This window comes from Typopeltis vanoorti, chromosome 2 (genome assembly GCF_054136105.1).
Source record: "Typopeltis vanoorti isolate ZY-2024b chromosome 2, IOZ_Tvanoo_1.0, whole genome shotgun sequence".
NCBI lineage: Eukaryota > Metazoa > Arthropoda > Arachnida > Uropygi > Thelyphonidae > Typopeltis > Typopeltis vanoorti.
Window position 1 is genome coordinate 99301653 of NC_143550.1, and position 25967 is coordinate 99327619.

Sequence of the window (25967 nt, forward strand, 5' to 3'; positions counted from 1 at the left end):
CCTGTTCACATTTTGCTTGAACAGCTGAAGGTTGTAATCTTTGGGGAAGGCAGAGTGGGGAGACTGTTCCAAAGGACAGAAGTAAATGGGATGGAGGAGGCAGTGAAGTTGGTTAGCAGTGGCTCTTGTTTTAATGCTTTTGGAGGAGAGAGTGGAGGAATAATAATGACCAATTTAACAGAGCACTGTCCATGAAAGTATTTGTAGAAAAGGCACAAGGCAGAAATTGAAAACATCTGTGAGAGAGGGATCGTTATGAGGGTGGTCTGAAAAGTTCTCGGCCTCAACCATAGATGGCAACACTATAGGCAAGATGTTTTTTTTTCTAATTTGGTACAATTACCAAAATTTTTCTAATTTTGGTAATTGCAAGTCTAATAGAATGACTTGAAATTGCAAGTCATTCTATTAAGTAGTTTGTTTTATAGAGCTGTCTGAAGCAAAAGTGTTGTCTGTATCCCTTGAAATGGATAAAATCGAGTATCATACAGTCATAAAATTCTTTGTAAATGAAGGTTTAATGCCAAAAGAAATTCATTCGAAGTTCATAAATGTTTATGGGCATTAGGAAAAATTTACATAAACTGGGTTTTATATTGGCCAACTAAGTTGGCAAAACACGTTTTGCCAACTTAGCTGTTTGGCTTCTGCAGGGTGAATAAAAGAGATACAAAACAACTTAAACACTTAAACTGCTCATGAAGGAATGGACCGAATACAATTACATTTTTTATAAATGCAGAAGAACGCATACATCAAACGCACGGAGTGTGTATGATGTCAACTGTTGTTATGCAGGAACGTTCTGTAATTAGCAGTGAAATTTAACTCTGGTATGCTTAATGATCTTATGAGGGTCTTCCAAATATCAGCAAAAATTAATCCTTGGTTTCTATTGAGGTTGTGTTTAGAACGGGTTGTGTTTAGAAATTTTCTGCTTGGAAGCAGAAATCTTCCTCTAAATAGGGCATGGAGCTTTTGTCCCATTCGATGGTATGGTTTGTCCTCGAGAAATGAAGAGCTAACCCAGAATTGTCTTCTCTGTTGTTGTTGTTTACATCTCCTACGTGTTCTTTTTTTCTAATTTCCAAACTTCTTGAGGTCTAACCAATGTAATTTAATCCACATGAACACGGGATGTTATAGACACCGGCATATTTGAAGAAGGCATGACCATCTTTCAGAGATCTTAAAAAATGGCAAATAGTCTTTAAAGGTTTAAAAGTCACTCATATTTCATTTGGCTTGAGGAGTGTAGCAATCTTTTTAGAAACTGTTCCAGAATAAGGAATGGCGATGGTGGATTTATAACGTATGAGGGGGTTGCAGAAAAGGTATCTTATGGATCAATTTTTTGGGGTAGCCATTGTCTATCAGAGTTTTTGATATGTGGGATAGTTCTTTGAGATCTTTATCTTCCGTAGTGATGTGAGAGGCCCTATTTTTTAACATATGTATGATGCCTAGTTTTTGAGAAATGTGGTGCGAAGACATGAAGTGCAAGTATCGACCTGGTTTGCGATAGACTACAAGGCTGATATGTCTATCCATTTGTTTCTTAATTAAAGTATCCAGGAATGGTAATAATTGTTTGTCCTTCAAGTTCTAAGGTGAAATTTATTTTGTGATGGAAGGAGTTGATTTTGGTAAGAAAATCAAAAAGATCTTTTTCAGTGTTTTTCCATACCATAAAGATGTCATCCATGTACCTCCACCACACTGTGGGTTTAGGGTCTAATTGAGACAAAATGTCATTTTCCAGTTTCTCCATAAAGAGATCTGCACATTTAAGATCTCTGAAAGACAGTCATGCCTTCTTCAAATATGCTGGTGTCTATAACATCCCCTGTTCATGTGGATTAAACTACATTGGTCAGACCTCAATGATGATGATGCTATACTTCTAAATAAATCTGCTACAAGTCTGCAAGATTCCCTGACTAAATTAAATAACTGTTGTAATAGATATGGTATGAAGGTCAGCAATAAAAAGACAAAGACAATGAAAATAGGCAGAAACATTGAAAATATCAACTGCATTGTGGATGGAGAACCCATAGAACAAGTAAAAAATTTCAGCTACTTAGGCATGATTTTAGGTGATGATGGTAAATTAAATATGGAAATAGACAACAGAATTAACAAAGCTGGTATGGTAGGAAGTCAACTGAATAAGTTTATATGGAATAAGAAAGAAATTAGCCAAAACACTAAATTAGTTGTATACGAGACAGTGGTCAAACCAATTTTAACTTATTAATCGGAGAGATGGGTCAGAAGCAAAATACTTGACCAAAGACTAGAGACTGCAGATATGAGAGTCCTGAGAAGATTAGGGGCATGAACAGATGGCATCAATGGCAATATCATATTAAAAACGAGGATATTAGGAAAGAACTTGATATTGTCAGCATCCAGGAATGCGTTAGCAGAGCTAATCTCAGGTGGTATGGTCACTTAAACAAGATGGGAGAGGAAAGATTAGCAAAACAAGTGTTCTTTGCCAGGTTGGCAGGAAAAAGACCCAGAGGAAGACCAAGATATAGGTGGATTGATATGGTACAAAGCGCCTTAGACGATAGAAATATAAGATCTGATAATTCTGGAGTCTTGACAGGTAATAGACTGATTTGGAGGAAAATTGTAGATGGGAAGTTAGTAATGATGTAATTTTTCATGTAGTACTATCACATCCTGTACACCCTTTGAGGGTATATATATATCAGGAATTTGATTATGATGATGATTTTCCTGAAAATGCATTATAAAAAAAAGTAAAATTAATGGTATAGTTTGTGACAGTAAAGACCCAAAAATGGTTTGACTCATGGAGATCACATCATAATGATAGTGAAAGCCGACAGCCAAAACCATTCAATTTTAAGTATTGTTAATTTTCGTACTTCTTGTAGATATGTATCTTACAAACGAATTTCATATTTCACCATTTAAAAATAATACATAATTCTCACCTCCTATATAATTTAGATGATAAAAGTAAAATGTTATTTTCTTCAGACCATACAATTTGAAGAGTGCGATTGCTGAAGTCAAACGTATTCTGAAAGAGAAAAAAAAAGAATAAGATATGTGAAATTTGTTAGATATGAAACAGGTATAAGCAGAAAGCACTACTTGGATAAAAATACAGTTATATATTACAAGAAAAAAATTGGTTTTTTTTAAGAAATAATCTGAAAACCATTACATTTGATAACATATACAGTTGGTTTATATTAATACAGTAGAACCCACTTATTGTGATTGGATAATATTATCAATTGGCTATTGTTAACAAAATCAGTTGGTCCCAAAACACACCATTTAACATGAATTAAAAACAATCCATCTATTATAATCACAGTTCCCGTTATTGTTATCAAAATCCTCGAATATTTAGCCTTTTACATCTCAGAATTTAGAACTTCAAGGTTTTTTCCTCTTTAATCAAGAGAAAATTTGACAAAAGCACTGATCAAAATCTGACTTCTGTGTTAATCTTCTTTTAATTTTATTCTTCCATAAATGTTATATCTTCTAGGCAAATGCAGTTTGCCTAGAAGATATAACATTTATGGAAGTAATGTTAATCTATTTTTAATCTTAATTGTCCATAAATCTTAAATCTCCCAAGCAGGTGGTATAAATACAATCGCATTGTGATTTTTCAAATTTATTTTCGTGCTTTCTTTCAGTAAGTGAATTTGACTTTAAGTTAAAACAGCACTTAGCATTATGGCAGAAGCAAGTAAAAAATGTAAAGATTTATCTTTTCAAGAAAAGCAAGAATTTTGGAGTGCTATGATAAGTTGCCCAAAATTAGTCAGATTAGTGGGGCTGTACATTTAAAAATTTCACAACCATTCTTGTGTAACAGCTTAAAAAAAACAGATCAAACATTGAAACTTCATCTCTTACTAATGAGAACATGGATCAGAAGAGAGCCTGATCTGGTAAGGATACTCGATTTGAATCAGCATTAAAAATTTGGTTTAGTAACGTTCATGAAAAGAATGCTTTGATTAATGGGCCTTTGATGTGTCAAAAAGCAGAACTTGCAAAAAAAATGGGCGAAAAAAAAATTCACTGCAACTGGTCATTTAACAGGCGGAAAAACTGAGAGAATACTGTGTAAGTGTATGCATGGTGAAGAAAAAAGTGCTGATTTTTTATCAGCTGACGCATGGATAAGACCAAGTGGCCAAAAATTATTGATGAATATTCTCCTGAGGATATTTACAATGCAGACGAAACAAGACTTTATTTTCGTGCAATGGCTAAGCATACTTATTTGTTTAGAAATAAAAGTACTAAAGGATTTAAATCTTCAAAAAGAGCAAGTGACGGTTCGTTGTTGTGCTAATATGAAAAGTGAAAAACGAGAACTCCTAGTGATTGGAAAAAGTAAAAATCCTCAGTTTCAAAGGTGTCAAAAGTAGTCAAAAGTTCGGCTGTTGACTACTGTTTTAGTGCAAATCCTTGGATGACTAATGCCATTTTCAACAGTTGGTTAGTTAAGTGGGATCTTCAAGTGAAAAACTGTCTTGTTAGTAGACAACTGCACTGCACACACAAACAATTTATCATTAAAGAACATGAAAGTAATCTTCTTGCCTTTGAATTCAAATTCAACCATGTGAACAAGGTTGAATTTGAACATCATTATGAGCTTTTAAACTTATTATCGCAGGGAAGTTTGTGAATTATAGCTGAACTTGATTATATAAAAGACCAATCTGATGCAAGTGCAATTACAAAAAAGATTTACTTTCTTGATATATTATATTTGGTAGCAATGCCATGGAAGCAAGTCTCAGAGAAGACTATTGAAAACTGCTTCCAAAAAGGTGGATTTTTTAAAACACTGAAACTCCTTCCAAAGGATTTGAATATCTTACAAATGAAATTTTTGATAAAACTCCAGATGGTCAAAAGAAGAATTTGAAAATTGGTTGGATATTGATGACAACATTGAAGTGGTGGCTACAATGACAGTGTCGGAAATATGTCAAGCTGGTTCCGATGAAAACTTTAACACGTTCACTGCTACGCTCCTCGGGCGTAGTTTGTTACCACACGCCAAGCGCTTTCACTTCTTCAAGGTCAGTACGAATAATATCGAAGCCGGCGGTAATCGACATACAAGTATATTCATAGTTGGCTTGTGAAGCTTATATACCAACTACGAGTATACTCGTAGTTGGCAGCGAAAGTGTTAGACTAGTAGAAGAAAGTGAACCCAACGCAAGTATAGAAGAGCAAATTTTAGAAGCTCCTCCAACCAACACCCAGATGCAAGAAGCTGTATGAATACTTCATCGCAGTGTGCAACATAGAGCAACAAACTTCTTCTTCTTCTTCATGTAGCTTCCTCGGTGAGAGGGTACTGCACCATGTCTTTCCAGTTCTCTCTGTTGGTGGCTTTCCTTTTTGTTTCTGCATAGCCATGTGATCCTGTCCATGATCTTATATCTTCAAGCCATGTCCTTCGTTTTTTCCCTCTTGATCTTTTTCCCATAATTTTTCCTTCTAAAACTGTTAGTATCCTCTGTCTTGCTGAACCTCTCAGTACATGTCCTGCCAATCTCATCTTTCTCTGGATCATTTCCTGTAATAAAGATTTCTGTGTTCTCATTCTCTGTAGGACATCTGCATTTGTCACATGTTTTGTCTATGGGATTTTCAGAACTCTCCTATAGCACCACATTTCAAAGGCCATTATCTGTTGCCATACTCTCTTCTTGAATATCCAGGTCTCACTTGCATATGTGAAAATTGGCCACACTAATGTTCTTATTCTTTTCTTTGTCTCAATATATTCACAGAACTCAATAAACTCACAGATCTTTATTTTTCCAGAATGCATCTTGAGCTATGGCTGTTCTTATTTTTATTTCTTTATCTTGCTTTCCATCTGCAGTAAAGTAGGTGCCTAAATATTTGCATTCTGTTGTATGTTCAATTTTCATATTGTATTTGTCACATGTTCTGTCCGTTGGGATTTTCAGAGCTCTCCTATAGCACCACATTTCAAATTTCACAAGGCATTATAGTATGAGAAATTTATTCATGAATTACTATATTCAAACACATGACAGACAACACTAGATAAGTTTTTAAATAAATTTTATGTTGTTGCTTATTAAAAAGTTGTTCACGACAATAAATTAAATTATGTTCATAACAATAAATTGAAATAAATGATGCAATTTTTTATAGCCTTTGCTTAATATTATCAGCTGGTTATTGTTATCGAAAAGAGACTGTCCCAAACTGATCACAATAAGCAGCATCTACTGTATATATTTTTTCACACTAAAAGTGATTTAACAATTATGGTAAGAAAGGACATAGAAAATAGACAATGCAATATTTAAATACTGTTCGTAGATAAAATTTGTTATTGTTATCAAATAATATCTACGAACTAATATCAATAATACAAATTAAGAAGTAATTTGTTAGTATTACCTCTGAATTTTTTAATTTTTTTACTGACACAAGTTGGGTACTAATCCAAAAATAAATAATCAAAAATGAAGATCTAAATAAGACTGATGAACTACAATGTAATGAAATAGGAAAATATCAATAAATTATTTTTCATGAACAAATATGGGTTAACAAATTACTAATTCATTATTAACTCATACTAGGAAAGCTGACAGCACCTATCACAATTTTTCACTATAAATGCAGGGAGGCCATAAAATAACTTTCCCCTCTTTGGAGGCATCTGTAGCTAAAACCAATAAACAGAATGAGACCAAATTTTATATTGAGACTTTTGAAGACATGGGGAGATGATTTCTGCAAAAAAAAAAAGATTTAGTATCAAAAATCGCCAATAGGGGAAATTTTGGCACTGGCAGAGCTGAAAGCAGTCAAATATTTGCAGTAAACACAGGTAAAAAAGATTATGCAAATTTTACTATGCATATGAGACAGCAGCTCCACCAATTCCACTTAAAAAGGGATTGGGAACATTCAGGCAGTTATTCGAACGATTGACGAATTTTGCTCAATATGCGTCCTACCTTGCTTAAGCATGCTTTATTACCGGTAAGTTGTTTTACCTTAAACAGTGCAATGCCGTAGCGGCCCTTTGGGAATTTAGAAGGCTTCATAACCAGCGTACAGATCCTATTTCAGCTGTAGCACTGAGAGCTATGATTAAGAAGTTTGAAGAAACTGGATCACTAAACGTTAGACTTGGCAGAGGACGGAAAGCAGTGCAAGAAGAGACAGTAACAGATGTTATTACTGTTAACACTGCAGTAATAACATCTGTTACTGTCTCTTCTTGCACTGGTCCTGGTCCAAGCGCTCGTGCCATATCCAGCAAACTTGATATGACTTATTGTACAGGCTGGAAAATCTTACGGAAAATGCTTCACTTCTATCTGTATAAGTTCAGTCGTGTGCAAGCACTAACCACCGCATATTATGATAAGCACACAACCTTCACGCTAACGTTTCTTGCCCGATTGGAGGTCGACAATGACTGGAATTGGAAAATATTGTGGGGTAATGAGGCGCATTTTTATCTGAATGGGTCGGTCAACACTCACAACTGCAGAATTTGGGCATTTGAACATCCCCAAGCAATCCAGCAAGTATCACTACATTCTCCAAAAGTAATCATGTGGTTTGGCTTCACAGCTAATTTCATAATAGGACCATACTTTTTTGAGTGTATTACTCCCACAGGTCCTGTAACCTGCTCCATTACTGGAGAGATTTATCGATGAATGCTGGAAAATTTTGTCATTCCTGCATTGCAGCAAAGACAATGTTTGGACTCCATAATTTTTATGCAGGATGGAGCACAGCCACACATTGAATGTTCAGTACAGCGCCTTTTACGCCAGTATTTCAGTAATGAGATGGTTATCAGTCAGTTCTTTCCAACAGCATGGCCACCTCGATCCCCAGATATCACTCCATGTGACTTTTGGCTGTGGGGGTATTTGAAATCCATTGTGTATGTTGGTGGCATTCCCAACTTGTATGTCTTTAAAGAGAACATAAAATTTGCTGTTATGAACATCCAATCCAACTCCTTACGCTCAGCTGTAGCATGTCACTCGGATTCAATTTGTTGTACACAAGAAAGGTCAGCACATCGAAAATCGTGTATGTGGTCCAGGGGACCCTGATTCTGATTCTGATGAATAAAATGTTATTACCTGTGAGTTCAATCACTACATTAATTTCTGTCTCTCTCGCAAATTGTTGTTTTAATTTAATTATTATTATTCTTATTATCATTGTAATGTGCCACATATCCAACTGGAATGAGTGAAGTGGCTGTCACTTACACCGTCGAAATGTTATTATTCCATTTTATTTGTCTTTAATGTAATTATCTGCTTGTTTTTGGCTCCGCCAGTGCCAAAATTTCCCCTATCGGCGACTTCTGGTACTAAATATTTTTTTCGCAGAAATCGTCTCCCCATGCCTTCAAAAGTCTCAATAGAAAATTTGGTCTGATTCCGTTTATCGGTTTTAGCTACAGATGCCTCCAAAGAGGGAAAGTTATTTTATGGCCACCCTGTACTTAAAATTTCTTAAACTAATCTGTAATATCACTAGCCTTACAGAACTGACAAAAGTCTTTAGAGACATATATTCAATGATATCTATTAAACCATTTATATGAGTTTCAAATAGTCATATTGAGTCTAGAACATATATACAATAGTCAATTCAATGTACATAGATATGACAGGCATTTCCTTACAAAGAATGGAATATGAAAAGAGCCTCAGGGAATATTCTTAGTCAAGAATATTCATGCAATTTATTTTCACATACAGATAGCTCTGCCTTCACACTTTAGCAGATTACAACATATGATGAATAAAGTCATATTCAGGCAATTCAGTCATATTCAGAATAAATGTTATATTCAGGCAATGACAATCAAGGAAAAGGAGGAGTAGCCATAGTATTCAACACAAAATACGAGGCTAATCTTCTTGAATGGCAGTCAGTCTCAAGTAGAGTAATGTGGGCAAATATGAGAATGGGGAACTGGACAATGAGACTTATTTGTGCCTATGGTCGCACAGAAGGTTCTACCAAGGTAGAAGTGGAGGAATTTTTTGAGGCTTTAGAAAAAGCAACTGACACAATGAAAAAGGAAAAGTTGGTCCTTGTTGGGGATCTAAATAGCAGAGTAGGAAATGATTGTGAGACATACAAAAATATTTTGGGAAAATTTGGAGAAAAGAGCAAAGCTAATAATAATGGCAAATACCTGTTGGATTTCTGCTCAGGACATGGACTGGTTATTACTAACACCATGTTCCAACATAAAAATGTGCACAAATTCACATGGAGAGAAGAGGCTAGGAATAAGAAAAGTCTCATTGACTATGTTATTGTTGATAGTGATGTTTTCTCCCTGGTGCAGGACACCAGAGTGTACAGAGGATTTGAAATTGGAAGTGATCACTATTTAGTCTTGAGCAGGATAAAAATGAATTTCATATTGAAAAGAATAACATGTAAGAAAGTTTTAAAGCGAATAAAAGTTGAGCAGCTCTCAGATGTGAACTGTAGACTAAAATACAGAAATATTATTGAAAAGAAAATGAAAGAGTTTGAGAACAGGAATCAAACCTTGGAGATTCAGTGGCAAACTCTGAAGGAAACATTGATTGATTCTGCCAGAGAGGCATGTGGTGAGGTTGTGTGCAAGGATAAAAAAATCAGAACTCCCTGGTGAACACAGGAAGTTAAAGAGGCAGTGAAGGAAAAGAAGAAAGCATATCAAAAGTTCCTGGCAAATAAGTCAGCTTTTACTCTTACAGAATACAGAGACAAATGTAAGAAAGCTAAACAGTGTGTAAAACTAGCTAAACAAAAGTCATGGGAGGACTTTGGCGAGAATATAGAAAATAAATATCAAGAAGGTGGCAAAATATTCTGGAGGTTGTTGAAGAAGCTTAGGAATGGAGGAAAGAGTGCTGTAAAAGGAATTAGAGATGATAAAGGTGAAATGAAAACAGGAGAAAAAGATATCCTTGAAGTATGGAGTAATTACTTTGAAAAACTGCTAAATGAAACAAGCAGTGATGACAGCACAGTGATAAAAAACACTGACCAGGCATGCAGTCAGGAATACATATCCATACTTGAAGTAGAAAAAGCCATCAAAGGCTTGAAATGTGGAAAGGCAGCAGGAGTAGATGATATTCGACCAGAAATGCTGAAGTATGGTGGTATAAGAGTCTTACAGTGGCTGCACTGCATAGTTCAGAAAGCCTGGACAGAGGGACGAATTCCCGATGATTGGAGTAGAGCTCTCATAGTACCCATATATAAAAAGGGAAATAAAACTGAATGTGAGAATTACAGAGGTATTTCCCTACTGAGTGTTCCTGGCAAGATCTATGCAAGTATACTTGAGAAACGGTTGAGAAGAATTGTGGAAGAAAAGCTTGGTGAAGAACAAGCTGGATTCAGGCCAAATAGAGGCTGTCAGGATCAGATCTTCACTTTACGACAAATAGTCGAGAAAGCATGGGAATATAACAAAGATCTGTATTTAAGTTTTGTCGATTTGGAAAAGGCATATGACAAGGTGCCAAGAGAGAAGCTATTCAATATGCTGCAGTTATATGGTGTCAATGGGGCATTATATCAAGCAATACTTAGTCTTTATTTGAGTTGTGAGTCAGCAGTTAGAATTGAAGGAAGTACAGGAAGATGGTTTAATGTTAAATCTGGTGTGAGACAAGGATGTACATTATCCCCTCTGTTAATGGATCACATTATGAAGGAATGTGGTATTAAACCTGATATCAAAATTGGAGATGTTAATGTCAGCTCTTTGCTTTATGCGGATGATGTTATACTTCTAAATAAATCCGCTACAAGTCTGCAAGATTCTCTGACTAAATTGAATAGCTGTTGTAATAGATATGGTATGAAGGTCAGCAATAAAAAGACAAAGACAATGAAAATAGGCAGAATCATTGAAAATGTCAACTGTGTTGTGAATGGAGAACCTGTGGAACAAGTAAAACATTACAGCTACTTAGGCACAATTTTTACTGAAGATGGTAAAATAAATATAGAAATAGACAACAGAATCAGCAAAGCTGGTATCGTGGGAAGTCAATTGAATAAATTCATATGGAATAAGAAAGAAATTAGTCGGAACACTAAATTAGCTGTATACAAGACTGTGTTCAAACCAATTTTAACTTATGGATCTGAGAGCTGGGTCAGAAGTAAAACACTTGACCAAAGACTAGAGACCGCAGATATGAGAGTCCTGAGAAAGATAAGAGGCGTGAACAGATGGCATCAATGGCAATATCATATTAAAAATGAGGATATTAGGAAAGAACTTGACATTGTCAGCATCCAGGAATGCGTTAGCAGAGCTAATCTCAGATGGTATGGTCACTTAAATAGAATGGGAGAGGAAAGATTAGCAAAACAAGTGTTCTCTGCCAGGTTGGCAGGAAAACGACCCAGAGGAAGACCAAGATATAGGTGGATTGATACGGTACAAAGTGCCTTAGACGATAGAAATATAAGATCTGATAATGTTGGAGTCTTGACAAGTAACAGACTGATTTGGAGGAAAATTGTAGATAGGAAGTTAGTAATGTTGTAATTTTTTCATGTAGTACTGTCATATCCTGTACACCCCTTGAGGGTACATAGCAGGAATTTGATGATGATGATGATGATGATGATGAATAAAGTCAAGTGTTTGACAAGGAGATAAATTAATTGTCAAACTAGGGAGAGGAAATGCAATTATTGCATGACCAAACATAATACTAATATACATTTATAGGTATTAGTAAATAAAATCGTATAAAAAGTTGTAAAAATTTTATAGGCAGAATTTGCAAAAAGCCCAATTTTAACAAATATTTCATTCAAATATTTATAAAGGTACTATATTTATAAAGGTACTATATCAGAATTCTCTTCAGCATTGCAATTAGTGTACATTACTATTAATAAGTTCATGCTGGGTATGACACCAATTGTGTCATCTGATACCTACTTATGAAGCAAGTTGCAACAAATCATTACATGAACTATTATAATTACAGCTATTTTGCCTGCTTCAGTTTAGGAGTACCCCTGTTTAAATGTCATTGGCTATTTACTCATGGGTTCTTAGGGCATTATGAGTGTAGATGTACTAAAAAGTATATGTAGCTTAAGGAATAGAAAATTGCACATACCTTTTTCTGGGTGTTGTGGCTTTTCCTCTGTCTGCGATGTCGAGAACTGCAGAGTGTGTGTGTGTGGGGGGGGTAGGCAGTTTGGTAGAATAAGTTAGAAAAACCCGGGTTTTTTTTTTTCCGTAATATATAGAAACATATACTTTTATATAGGGTGGGGAAAAAGTGAAAGGGTTAATTTTTTAAAATAGGGAGGGGGAAACCCCTCCCTATTTTAAGGGTTAATATTTTAAAAAATTAACCCTTTCACTTTTTCCCTTAAAATAGGGAGGGGGAAACCCCTCCCTATTTTAAGGGTTAATATTTTAAAAAATTAACCCTTTCACTTTTTCCCCACCCTATATAAAAGTATATGTTTCTATATATTATGGAAAAAAAAAAAAACCCGGGTTTTTCTAACTTATTCTACCAAACTGCCTACCCCCCCCCACACACACACACTCTGCAGTTCTCGACATCGCAGACAGAGGAAAAGCCACAACACCCAGAAAAAGGTATGTGCAATTTTCTATTCCTTAAGCTACATATACTTTTTAGTACATCTACACTCATAATGCCCTAAGAACCCATGAGTAAATAGCCAATGACATTTAAACAGGGGTACTCCTAAACTGAAGCAGGCAAAATAGCTGTAATTATAATAGTTTATAATGAGGAGTAACATGGGAGTTTTCCCAGAAATAATATACATTACATGAACTTTCTAGAGAAACCTAAATTACGTCAGACTTTCTGGTTGTACAATTCACTGAATGATTGTTTTCATTTTTAAATTTCTAAAGTTGTTGGTACACCATGAAGACAGTTCACAATATTAGTTTTACACAAAAATTCTGAAGAAAAAGAAAAAAAAAACATTGGCATGTCATATATATTATTGTTGAATGTGTATAAATGTGCCTGTCCACCCAAAGTAGAATTGACATGTTAAAAAAGTCAACCAATTTGCCACCAGATGCTCAACAAGGGCAAAACATAGTCCAGGGTAAATGTGTTAATGCTATGCTACACACAGATTAATGATCGTCGAGAGTTTTCACTTGGTTAAACTATAAATTAAAGATGCCAAGTGTAAGCAAACAAAGCTTGCACATGTTCACCACTAGGCTACTTGTATATAGAGGCTAATGTCTTCACATCACCTGCCTTAGTATCCCATAATGCAAAACACACACATCCTTTTAAGTGTGTATAAATGGAAACATTATTGGAAGGGTCACTACTTAGACCAGCTTCAACCTTTATTGAGGTATGTTTAAGTGCAGGAGAACATCTCCGAAAACTCTAAAATCTGAGTGATCTACAAGATCACTCTGAACCTCACTGAGTGAACCCTAAAGGATCACTGTTAAACTCATTACTCCTGATCTGAATCATTCCAGGACAGGAAACTCAGTAGTGGTTCCACCCAGTAATAACAGGCAAAAACCTGCCACTGAGAAGAGCTCTCTACTTTCCAGGAAACAAGCAAATCCAATGACAAGCATTAATAAATAGTGGGAGCCTGATCCAGAAAAAATACTAAGACAGAAGTAATGCAGAAATCATACATTTTCGATATATAAGTAGTAAAAGGTGTATCACCTTATTATTAAATTAAATTAAATTATTATTAAATTGGTTAAACTATAAATAAAGATGCCACGAAATTGTATTCTTGCTTTAATCATTTATCCAAGTTTAAGCAAATAAAGTTTACATGTGAAGTTTCTTCATGACTTTGTTACTTGAATATAGAGATCACATCACCTGCCTTAATACCATCACCTGCTTGTCTTGATAAAACATCATCAAGACTTACACTGCTGCATAACTAGAGAAATTTGGCAACCTAATAACAAAGGGCAGAAAGCAGAATATACAATAGTAACTTGGTAAGGAGAATTCTATGCCAAATATCACAAATGCTCTGGAAATATAAAAAGCAACCACATGAGTCTCAAAGAGACTGATACAGACTTGTTTTGATGCTGCTGGTGGGTAGATGTCAGATGAGTAATGACAGCTTGAATAGGTAATATACAATGGGTTACTGCTATTCAGACTAACAATCAGCATCCTTACTGTGAATAACCAAACTGAAAGGACATTACAGACCTTTTAAAGTCTGATTTGGTATTTTAACAGATGTTGCTGCAGGCTGTAGCTTAGACTGAGTGCAAAGTTAAAGTAATATAAGCCTATATTTAAGATATGACTTTTTGTCTTGAAGTGCTTTCATGCACTTGTCAGAGAAGCAAGGCTTGGATATAGTGGCCAAGGAGATCTGTTTAGAGTTAGAATGAAAGCAATCATTATGGCAAGTTTCATTTCAATTATTTGGTCAAAATAGATATTTGGAACAAGAGGAGAAACAGTGATTAGATTACAAAAAAGAAGCACAGAAATATTATTATTATTATTCAGGCCTCCATGGAGTCAAAAGACTCATCGTGGGAGGCCCTTCCTAAGAACATAAAGTCTGTCAAGACTCATCAAGGGTTGGTCTCCCCCCCCCCTAAGAAACACAAAGTCTATCATACCACTCCTTAAACTCATTGACCGTTCTCACTCTCACCACTCCATCAGGCAATGCATTCCACAGTTCAACCACCCTCCATGCAAAGAAACCACTCCTCACCCTCTTGCTCACAGTTTCCTTTCGTAACTTCCAGGGATGTCCTCTTGTCATCACTCCTTCCCGCTGTTCAACCAAGCGAAAGAATTCCCCAGTGTCAACCCTGTAACCACCTCTCAACAGTTTAAAAGTCTCAATCATATCACCTCTCCTTCTTCTATCCACCAAACTCTGCAGTCCACATCCCCTCAGCCGATCCTCATAACCAAAATTGTACAGTCGTGAAACCATCTTTGTACCCTTTCCACAGTTAATTTATCCCCTTCAAATCCTGGGGACCAAATCTGAGAACAATAGTCTAAGTGTGGTCTGATCAGAGACTTATACAACGGAATGATAACACTTTTATCTCTGCAGGTCAGTGTCCTTTTCATAATTGCAATGAGTAAATCATGCAATTAGTACTATTGCAATTAATTATGGGTGCTGTGCCTAGCCTTTCTGTTGGGCAAGAGATCTAAGAATTAATGTTTCTCAAATCTTCAGAAGTTTAACAAAAGGAGAACACAAAGACATTCACTATCACAACTACTGTCAGTCAAGCTAGATGACCATGCATTGGATACCTTTCACAGAATATAAAAACCTAATACACTTCTCCACAGCATATTTAGACAGATTTAAAAATCTGTCTAAATTTGCAGATTTAATAATCGGTGTAATTTACACTCTATTTGGCCTGAATATAGCATGTTCTTTTGCAAGTTTCTATTGCACAATTTTTCTCAGCCTCTTCTACAAGTATGTTTGCATAAATCTTACCTGGGCCACTGAGTAGAGAAATTTCTCTACAATTCTCATATTCATGAAAATACTCTCTCAGAATCATTTAAAACAAAGACAGGAGTAAGGCAAGGTTGTATACTCTCCCCTACTATGTTTTTAATTGTTATAGACTGGGTGATGAGAAAAGTACCTCATGGAAATACAGGATTACAATGGTTACTTCTAAACCAACTCCACGATCTAGATTTTGCAGATGATATCTGCTTACTTTCACAGAAGCATCAACATATAGAACAAAAAAACAACAACACTTGTAGAAATAGCCAAAAAAAGTTGGTCTTAGGATAAGTAAAAATAAAACAATGTTGATGAAAATAAATGCAAAGCAAAATAAACAAATAACAACAGAAGAAACAACGCTTAAAGAAGTAGAACAGTTTATATACTTTGGTTCAATAGTATCAATAAAAGGAGGAATTACTGAAGATATAAATAGAAGGAAACAGTTGGCTTACTCAACTTTCAACCAACTTAGAAATATTTGAAAAAAACAAGAATTTGTCTATAAAAACTAAAATGAGAATATTTAACTCAAATGTAAAGGCAATACTAATGTATGGATCAGAAATGTGGATGCTAAACAAAAAGATAGTTAACAATGTCCAGGTCTTCCTAAACAAGTGTTTAAGAATGATACAGAGAATATATTGGCCAAAACAAATATCAAACAAAGAACTATGGCAGAGAACAAACCAGAAACCCATGTTGCAATACGTGAAAGGAAATGGAGATAGTTGGGGCATGTGTTGAGAAAAGAAGATAAAATAATAGTAAAACAGGCTCTAGATTGGAACCCACTGAGTAAAAGAAGATGAGGAAGGCCAAGAGAAACATGGAAAAGAACAATACTGAAAGAAATAACAAATATTAATAAAAACTGGAACCAAATAAAAGCAGAAGCAAAAAACAAGAGTCCAGTGGAAAATGGTGGCAGAAGATCTATGCCCCCAGGTGGAGTGAAGAGGATTAAGTAAGTAAGTAATAAGTTAAATAGTGATAGATAATAAAATAACAGAACAAGTGAATATAATTTTCAAATACTTGAGATGTGACTTATCATATGAAGATGAAAAAGATATAGACATTAAAATATCAAATTTTGTTAACGTAAATGGCATAATAAACAATACATTTAAACCATTTCTTATAAAAACATACCAGAATCAGACTATATAAACATTCTGTCTAAACCAACTATATTATATGGAAGTGAAACATGATCTATAAAAAAAAATAAGAAACAGATTCAAACAGCAAAAATGAAATTTTTTTGAGAAAACAACTGGATATATAGTACGCCCACAGATTCGAGACCCTTAAACACTTCTGCGCATGTCAAGAAGGAGAATCCATTCCGATAATAGGGTAATCAATCCGTATTGTGGGATGAGTTGTTTATTATTCCACATCGGAAAATTAACTTCTGTTTTATGATCATTGTAGTTAACTATGTTGCTTGTATAACAGTTGGAAAATTTTATCTATAAAGTACGTGATTTCACATGTTGGCAACCAATTCGTATGTCCTTCATTTCTTTCTTCTCTTCAGCATGAATCGACTATTATTGGCAAGTCTCCAAATGAAGATCTCTAAAGCGTGGGCATACTATACCAAGTAGGACCATAAAACAAATGAAGAAATTTTACAATCCCTGAATACAAAACAAATTAACTATTATATAAATAAATATAAACAAACATGGTTAGAATATCTGAATCGAATGGACAATAACAACTGCCAAAATACTATATGGATATTTAAAAAATGGAAAAAGAAAAATTGAAATTGGAAGACCAAAAAAATTGATATTGTGAGACCAGAACAGGCCACTTGGCCCAAAATCATGAGAGGAAGAAGAAGTTTATTTGGAACAAATTACAAAGAACCAAACCAAATCAAGAAAACAGCCCAAGTTTTCTTTGCTTGATGCTGTACACAGGATTATCCCTCTGAAGTAATCACTTGTAAAGGATAAGTTGATTTAAGGCTTATTGACACAAGGAGTGCAAAAGTCACACTGTGCCAAACCACAGGTTATTAAGTAACTCATCAGCTTCATTCTTCCATGTGTTTTAGGTGATAAATGACTCATCATCACTCCTCTCTCTGGCTCAGCTTATACAGCATATTATTTTCTAAGGGACTAGTTTCCAACTAGTGTTAGTTGATTGCACTCATGTCATCTTTCATTATGAGCCAACATCTAATCTGAAAAGTGTAGAGAAATTTTAGTGTTCTATTTTTTAATAATTTTGTTTTTCATTTTAATTTTAAAAAATTGTGGACTCCAAAAATGTTTTACCAAGATGCCATGTAAAGATTACTTCCATATGTCTATGACTGCAGATATCATTAAGAAGTTTTAAGGGACATTTCTGGTGTATCACCCTGAGAGAAAGTATTCTGGCTGGATTTGGGATTTGTATAGATTGGGTGCAGTAGTCATAGGAAGAAAAAGAATTAAATTTTTTGAAAAGTGGAGATGGCAATGAATGGGATGCATTTATTCATGCAGGCTTAACCTGGGATGTGGCCTAACATCTTAAGTTTTTGGTTAAGGAAATGAATACATTCCTAATTTACTAGATAATTACAACAAACTTTGAAAACACTTTAAAGCATTACCATGGTATTGAAAACATCATGGGTGCAGCATACTGATATTGACAGTGTGCCAGAAATGGTCAGGTGATGGTGACGTCTGATGGAAGCAATATATGACAGCTTTCCTAGAGTAGGATAATAAACGAGGTGAGAGAGTGACATAGATGAGTAGCATCATTAAGCAGGAGCCACATTAAAAAAGGAAGGAAAATGAAATCCTTTGGACTGCTCATAAACTCTTCTAGCCTGTTCAGCAAAGAACAGGCTAGAAGAGTGGCAAAGTGTTTCTATAGTGCAGTTGGAAGACGATGGAACATTGTATCCTTTCAATTGGAAAAATGACCTAAGTTCAATTCTCATCACAATGAGTGAAATCTGTACATGGGGTTTTTCAATTGACGGTGAGTTAACTGATCTCATATGAAGGTAGCAGTTTTATTTTTTTTCTCCTGCATACAGGCAACTGGAGAACACACACTAATTACAGACAAAAATATTAGTGGGAAGTAGATGGTGGATATTAATGTAGTGTGTTGATAATGGATTAAGTAGCACAGACAGTGCTACTTAATCCATTATCAACATTAGTCCTTGGATGTGTTACATAATAACAACAACAAAGGCAAAATTGGTTGTTTGGAAATAAAGCAGGTAACTAAAGCCATGAGAAGAATATAATTACATCTGTAAAATGTGTATTCTGGTCAGTTTGCTTGCGATGGAGGATGAAAAATCTGAGTTTCTGGGAGTAAAAAACCTCCCAACTCTGTATGACAATGGCTAGCAGGCAAAATCAGAAATTAGAGCTTCCGTAGCTCAGTCAGTATAGATGAAGCCCTATAGTCAGAAAGACCTAGATTCGATTCCCGTCAGTGATGTGAGGAACCTTTATCTGGTTTCTTTCGACGAAAGATGAATTAGCTGGTCTCATAAGGAGGAAGGAATTTTTTCACATAGAAACTCGGGTTTTTTGCCCCCCAGAACAGGAAAACCAGCCCTGTGAACTCATATAGATTACAGTCATGAATACATCCCAGCCAAATGCTGGTCCCAAGCCTGGAAAAAATAGGACGGGGGTGGGGAAGAGCAATAGTGAGTCCATAACGATTTCCATCTTTCATTTGCTCAAAGGAGATAGTGCACAAATCTGTTATAATTTGACATCCTTGTCAATGTTTTCTTTCTTAACTTTTTTTCTTTCTTTTAACTATAACTTTCTCTACATTTGCCTTCTCAGTATAAGAGGGCATGCCATTTGTTGTTGCTAATGTTGTCGTATTCTGCCTCTTCGTTTCCTGATATGTGATACATTGCTCCTGTTTTTAACTTTTGTATCTCCTTTTCATCCTTCCAACAGTATGCTCAGGAGAATGCCAAGCAATCTCCCTCAAATTGCATTTTGGTGTTTTGCTTTTACAGTCCTTATTTTCATGTTCTTTTCTGCCACATTGGACACAGATGGCAAAGCCAAGACAGGCAATTTGAGATTGACCATATTTCTGACATTAAAAGCACCATAAGGGATTTTAGATATAGAGCTGTACTACACAGTTGAGATATCCTGCTTTGACAGATGTTGGTGATTTTGGTTTGTTAAAAGGTAAGGATGATGTTTCTACTAGGAATTTGGAGTGAGAGTTGGACCTCTTATGGTTGTTACTCCTAGAATGACAACCATAAGTGGTCCTTGTTGGATCCTACTTCTTCTTAATCTGTACTTTGGATCCGACATGTTAGTCACTATGATGTTCTTAAACAAAATAATAAGTTGCTAGTTGGTTTCTAATTCAAATATAGAGAAAATTTATATTTAAAGACTGCGCCACTCTATATCTGAATCAATTCAATAATTGAAGAAAAATCAACTTTCAACTATTTCTCCTTAAAATATATATTGGCCGAGTATATTTGACTTACTTAATTTACCCGCTTTGGTTCGAATATTTTATGAATGGTGCAGTAAAAGAGATTCAAGCAAAATACAACTTTTGATTAACAAAAACAAACATTTAATTTTAAAATCACAAATTTTACACTTAAGATCAAATCACTAATTAAGATATTATAAACACTTCAGCCTTTCTGATAATACTGTCATACAAACTCAGACAATGGTAAATTTGTTATCTCTAATAGTCTTCTCACAGCTCCTTAAGTTCCAAATACAATAAAATCACAGTAACATCTCCTTACAAGCAAACACTTTTAAATTTACACTTTAGTTAATCTTCTCAATAGTTACTGTTAACATAAGGAAATTCTAGGATGAAACACACTCACATCTCAGCATAGGAATATTAATGGTTGGAATGTTCTTACCGATAATCTTTTTCCTTCATCAACTTATACATTTACACTTTTTACAACTGTAAACACTTGAAACAGTAAACGGCACTCATTAAATAAATCCTTCTAAGCAATAACTGAATTAATCATCCGTCACAATACACATAAACAAACGTTGTTGCATAAAGTACTACTGATCACTCATGAAATAAGGCAACACACAATAATTCTTTAACTTGAGGTTTTATATGCACAGTTGTTCACCCTTCCGGCATTCAATTAATTCTTTAGACACTACAATTCTAAACATAGCTAATGGTAAACTTCAATTTCACAGCCTCTAGTATTCTTTAGTAACTTCGTGCTTTGTCTCAAGGTTCCGTATGTCCTTAAAAGGTCGGCGCTGAAATTAAATCTCAATTCAAGTATCGCTAGTCTATTTAATAGTCTCTTAGCTATTTTCCATAGCTATAATTGTTATTCTACAACTTATTAGCTAACTGCTTCTTGACTAGTAGACTTTATTAGCTGCTTGAGTGACTTGCCGACTCGCTATTATCACACTGTGATTCCCGAATGCCGAAAGCTCCGGTTCCAACCTAATACCAATCCTTCTCTAATAAATCTCTAATACTCTCCCTTTTCCAGCGTTCCTCGCTTTTTATATCCGTTTTTCCCGCCTAAATTCTTCTCGTGATTTCTTTCTAAACTCTTTTCAATAAACCTCACGTGGTGTTCCAAAACGTGGTCGCTCACTTACATACGTTTCCATGACAACAAAACAAAATATAATAAAATTGAGCTATTACATAACGTTAAACTTTACAAACAGGAATAAATAGAGAATATTTACATTTCAAATAATGCGCAATTAAATTATCAAATACAAGTTCTTATAATATTAACATAGTAATAATTAAAATAGCTTAATAATATTTAATACAGTCTTATCACTATTAATATATATATCTTTGATTAAATAATTAGATATTAGACAAAATTAAAGTAGTTATATGAATATTAAATTGTAAAATAAGTTGTTTACATTAAATAATATTTACAAGTCTAGCCTTTGTGATGGAAGATCATGTTGGATTCTGAACCAAATAATAATTACTCTAATCTCTACATAATCAGAATCCAACAGTCCTTGAGTTCAAAGCATATTTCTTAATTGGGAACATCAAGAAAATCTCACTTAGATATTATGCCTCTAGCAAAGTTTAAAGTTTTGTGGGGAAGAGGGGGAGGTGATTGTAATCACTCTTCCCCCAGCAAATGTTCCTTGGAGTAATTTTTCTGACTGTGCTGTTAGTTGCTTCATTAAAGATATCTCCTGAATGAAGTTTCGTTACATTTTTTGGTGTTATTACCAACCCTTTCAAACCTTTCTGGATGAAGAAGAGTGATTGTATTGAGTGTATGATTAGGAACAGTGGTGCATTTGTCACAGCCTCCAACATTTCTTGTTTCTTACTTTGCTTTCTGTTGTTGATTCTATGGTTTTTGTAACTGGTTGGGACTTACTGAGGTCCCCCCTGATAAACAAAAGGATGAGGTATTCATTCTCAGGAGTTCAGTGCCAGAGCTCCTCACCCACCACAGAGTTACAAACAGATGACAAATGTGCTAGCAAGCAATGACTGCAGTCAGGAGTGGAATGTCAGGGCTATTCAGCAAGAATTGACCTTGTTCCCAGATGATGGGAAGGAGACTTAATACATCATCCTTGACCCATGAAGGCAAACCCAATAGCTGACTGATACTGGCCAGGTCATCCAGGACTACCTGCCTTGCCGAAGCCAAAGTAATGCAAGACTACCAGGATCACATTTTCCAGATGTACAGGGTTGTACTGCACTGCACTACACAGCAAAAATGGTGGAAAGGCATTAGATCTCAGTAATGGTGGTCTGGAATACACATTAAAAAAAAAGACTCAGGTAAACTAGTGTAAAGAAATTGGGAAGAAAAGAATAAACAAAGAATAAAAATGTAAATAGCCAGTACCATCACTGGGAGGTTCCCTCCATCACGAACAGGTGCCTCGCATGAAGGGGAATTTCATCCCAACTCTCATTCTAATATAGAAGGCATTAACATGAAGATGAATCCACCCTTGGTTATAACAGCCTTCAATCTTCTTGAAAGGTTTTCCAATAAATTTTGGTACATTGCTGTGGTAATTCCCTTCCATTCTTCTAGAAAAGCATTAGCGAGGTCTGCCACTAGTGTCAGGTGATTTGGCCTGACTCACAATCGGCATTCTAATTCATCCCACAGATGTTCTCATCCCACAGGGTGAGATCAGTCTAGGTTTTCAACACCCATCTCAAACCATTCCTGCACAGACTTTGCTTTTTGAACAGGGGTCCACAAAGTCCGCTGTCATGTTTATACAAGAAAAGACCTTCGCTGAACTGTTATCATAAAGTTGGAAACACAGTATTGTCTGAAATGTCATTATAGGCTATAGCATTAAGATTTCCTGTCATTAGAATTAAGGGACTCTGCCCAAATCATGAAAAACATGGCCTCCTCCACCGAACTCCACAGTTGACACAACACATTCAAACAGGTAACATTCTCCTTGCATCTGCCAAACCGAAACTAACCGGTTAGACTACCAGATGGGACAGTGAAGGCATTACTCCAGAGAGTGTTTCCACAGCTTGAGTGTCCAATCACTGCACTTTACACCACTCCACCTAACATTGCCCTTTCTGATGTGTGTGTAGCTGCACGGTCATGGAAACCCATGTTCTGAAGTTCCTGAAAAACGGGCGTACTGCTGGCATTGCTTGCAGAGGCATTTTGGAACTCTGTAGTGAGTGTTTTTAACCAAGGACAAGTCATTTCCATTTCACAATAACATCACTTACAGTTGATCAGGGCAGCCTCATAGGATGATGAAATTTCAGAAATTTCCTGAAATGAATTGTTGCAAATGTGACATCCTATAATAGTACCACTTTGAAAGTTACTGAGCTCTTGTGTGCCCATTTTACTGTTAATGTTTGAATATGAAGATACAAGATCATGTGCTTTCTTTTATTATTATTATTATCTGAAACCTTCAGGGAGTCAAGGACTCATCCAGGGAGGCTATAAACCACCCAAACCAGCTGTCATACCTTCCCTTAAATTCATTCATACTAGATGCACTCATTATCCCAAAGGCAAACTATTCCATTCACTCACTGCTCTATGGGAGAAAAATGTAGCTCTTACCTGTTTAACTTCCATGGATGCCCCCCCCCCGTGTTCTCTCCTTACCTTCCATATAATGAAAAATTTCATCACATGATATTATAACACTATTCAAGTTTATAGACCTCTATCGTATCACCCCCCCCCCTTGCAGACTTAACCAGAGTCTGCAATCCACATACTCGCAATCTGTCCTCATAATCGAAATCCCATAATCCAGATATAATCTTTGTAACTTTTCTTTGCACCCTCTCCACAGCTTCTTTATCCCCTTGGAACCCAGGAGAACAAATCTGCACTCAATAACCCAGGTGTGGTTTTATGAAAAGTCTTACAAAGAGGCAAAATGACTTCCTTATTCTTAGATGTCAAGGTTCGCTTCAATATTGCAATTATTCTCTGAGTTGTAGTTGTAACTTTTGCTATGTGACCTATGAACTTCATATTTCTATCCACCAATACGCCAAGATCCCTTGCCTCCTCAGTTTCTTGTAGCATAGCCCCACTAATATAATATGCCTCTGGAATTCTAATCATGCCAAAACACATAACTTACTACTAACATTAAACTAACTAACACTTACTAAGATTAAACTGACATCCATTTTCGTTGTCATCCCTGATTGCCCTGCTTATCTTTGCATCATCGGCAAGCAATTGCACATGCGATGTTAGACCCTGCCTAATGTTATTAACGTATAAACTGAACCCTGAAGTACATGACTGGTCACCTTAAATCTGGCAGATTCACACCTACTGTATACCACTTTTTGATATCTGTCTGTCAGCCATCCCTTGATCCAAGTCAAAAGTTTATATTCCAATCCCATATTCTCCAGTTTATGCAGCAGCCTTTCGTGTGGTATCCTATCAAATGCCTTAGAAAAATCCAACATTATCATAGTGTATCCATTCCCTTTATCAAACTAGGCCATAACATTGTTATAAAATGAGCAAGTTGCTAAAACATGACCTTCCTTTAGTAAACCCATGTTGCTCCTTGCAGAGTATAGCATGTTTGTCTACCCATTTCTGTATGCGAGTTCTTACCAACTTCTCTAAAATCTTCACTACCATACCAGAGATACTGATAGGTCAGTAGTTAGACACATCATTTTTTGCACCACCCTTGTACAATGGAATTATCATACATTCCTTCCATTCCTGTGGAGCTGAGACCCGAGTTATACAAAAATGTGAAAGGCCTAGTCAATTTGGCTGAACACCCCTTTAGCAAATGGGCTGTTATTCCACTTGTTCCTATATACAAATTCTTGTCCTGTGTCCAGACAATTCATTGTGTGAAAAATTAATCACGGGAAAATTCTATGCAAGGAAATTTGTGAAATGTGTTTCATGTCATTCCCATATATGAAAAAGAAAAGAAATGTATTATGTATTATTTCTTATTTTGATTATATTTAGCTTTCTGAAATTTTTTATTCCTTATCAAGTTATTAATATTCTTTCTTACTACAGCCTCTGTAGATAGAATATTAATTTTTATTACTAAATATATGAAGAGCCAAATGAGAGTAGAATGAAGTATAGAAATATGCGATAATGTTAAATTACGTTTAAATCAGAGTGTACAATAACTACTCAGTATTACAGTATTTATAATCTGCTTTGACCATATGTTAAGTCTCACGATGGTTAGGGACAGAGGACACCATATTTAAGAATATTTATTCTTCTAACTGTTCTATTTTTCTGTTCTGCACATTTAGGCATCCATCCAGGTGTAATATATTTTTTATCTGAACAAATTCAGAAGGTGAGATGTTTCAATTATTGAATACATATGTATTTTGAAAATCACTGCACTTTTCCTGCATAGTAAAGGCATCTTGTATGCTGCTATCGTGGGTGCAATTTTGAGTAATTATATTAAAGAAAACGATAATAGAATTATGTTACTTCTATCATAATGATGTAAATCAGCATAAGCAAAATTGCCATCTGCTACTTCCATACTGATCTTTACCTTTTACTCCAATACTACTAATTTTATGACACTAAGAAATTTTATAAATATAAATTTTCTTAATGTCCTATCAAATGAACTAAAAAAATTAACCTCTAACTCTTCATCCAATGTAGTGGAAGCACTTGCAAAATGTTACATACACTTGGTTGATATATCTTAGCAAAGTGAGCACTCATTAACTGAACAATCTCACTAGCTTCTGCCACTCAAGTACCATCTGCATTTAATAAAGTTATTCTTTCACATTCATTC

The 25967-nt window shown here is 35.4% G+C and overlaps 1 protein-coding gene across 2 annotated transcripts in view; it reads right to left on the minus strand.

Annotated features, from left to right (window-relative positions):
* The window catches only part of LOC150109287 (sortilin-like), a 508125-nt gene that overhangs the window by 441303 nt on the left and 40855 nt on the right, over positions 1 to 25967 (minus strand). For both annotated transcript variants that reach the window (XR_016549652.1, XM_090406996.1), the window contains exon 3: positions 2973 to 3061. Coding sequence is in view for 1 of the 2 variants with exons in the window: in XM_090406996.1 (XP_090263122.1) it covers positions 2973 to 3061 (89 nt within the window). In the remaining variant the exon portion in view is untranslated. The remainder of the gene's footprint in view (positions 1 to 2972; positions 3062 to 25967) is intronic.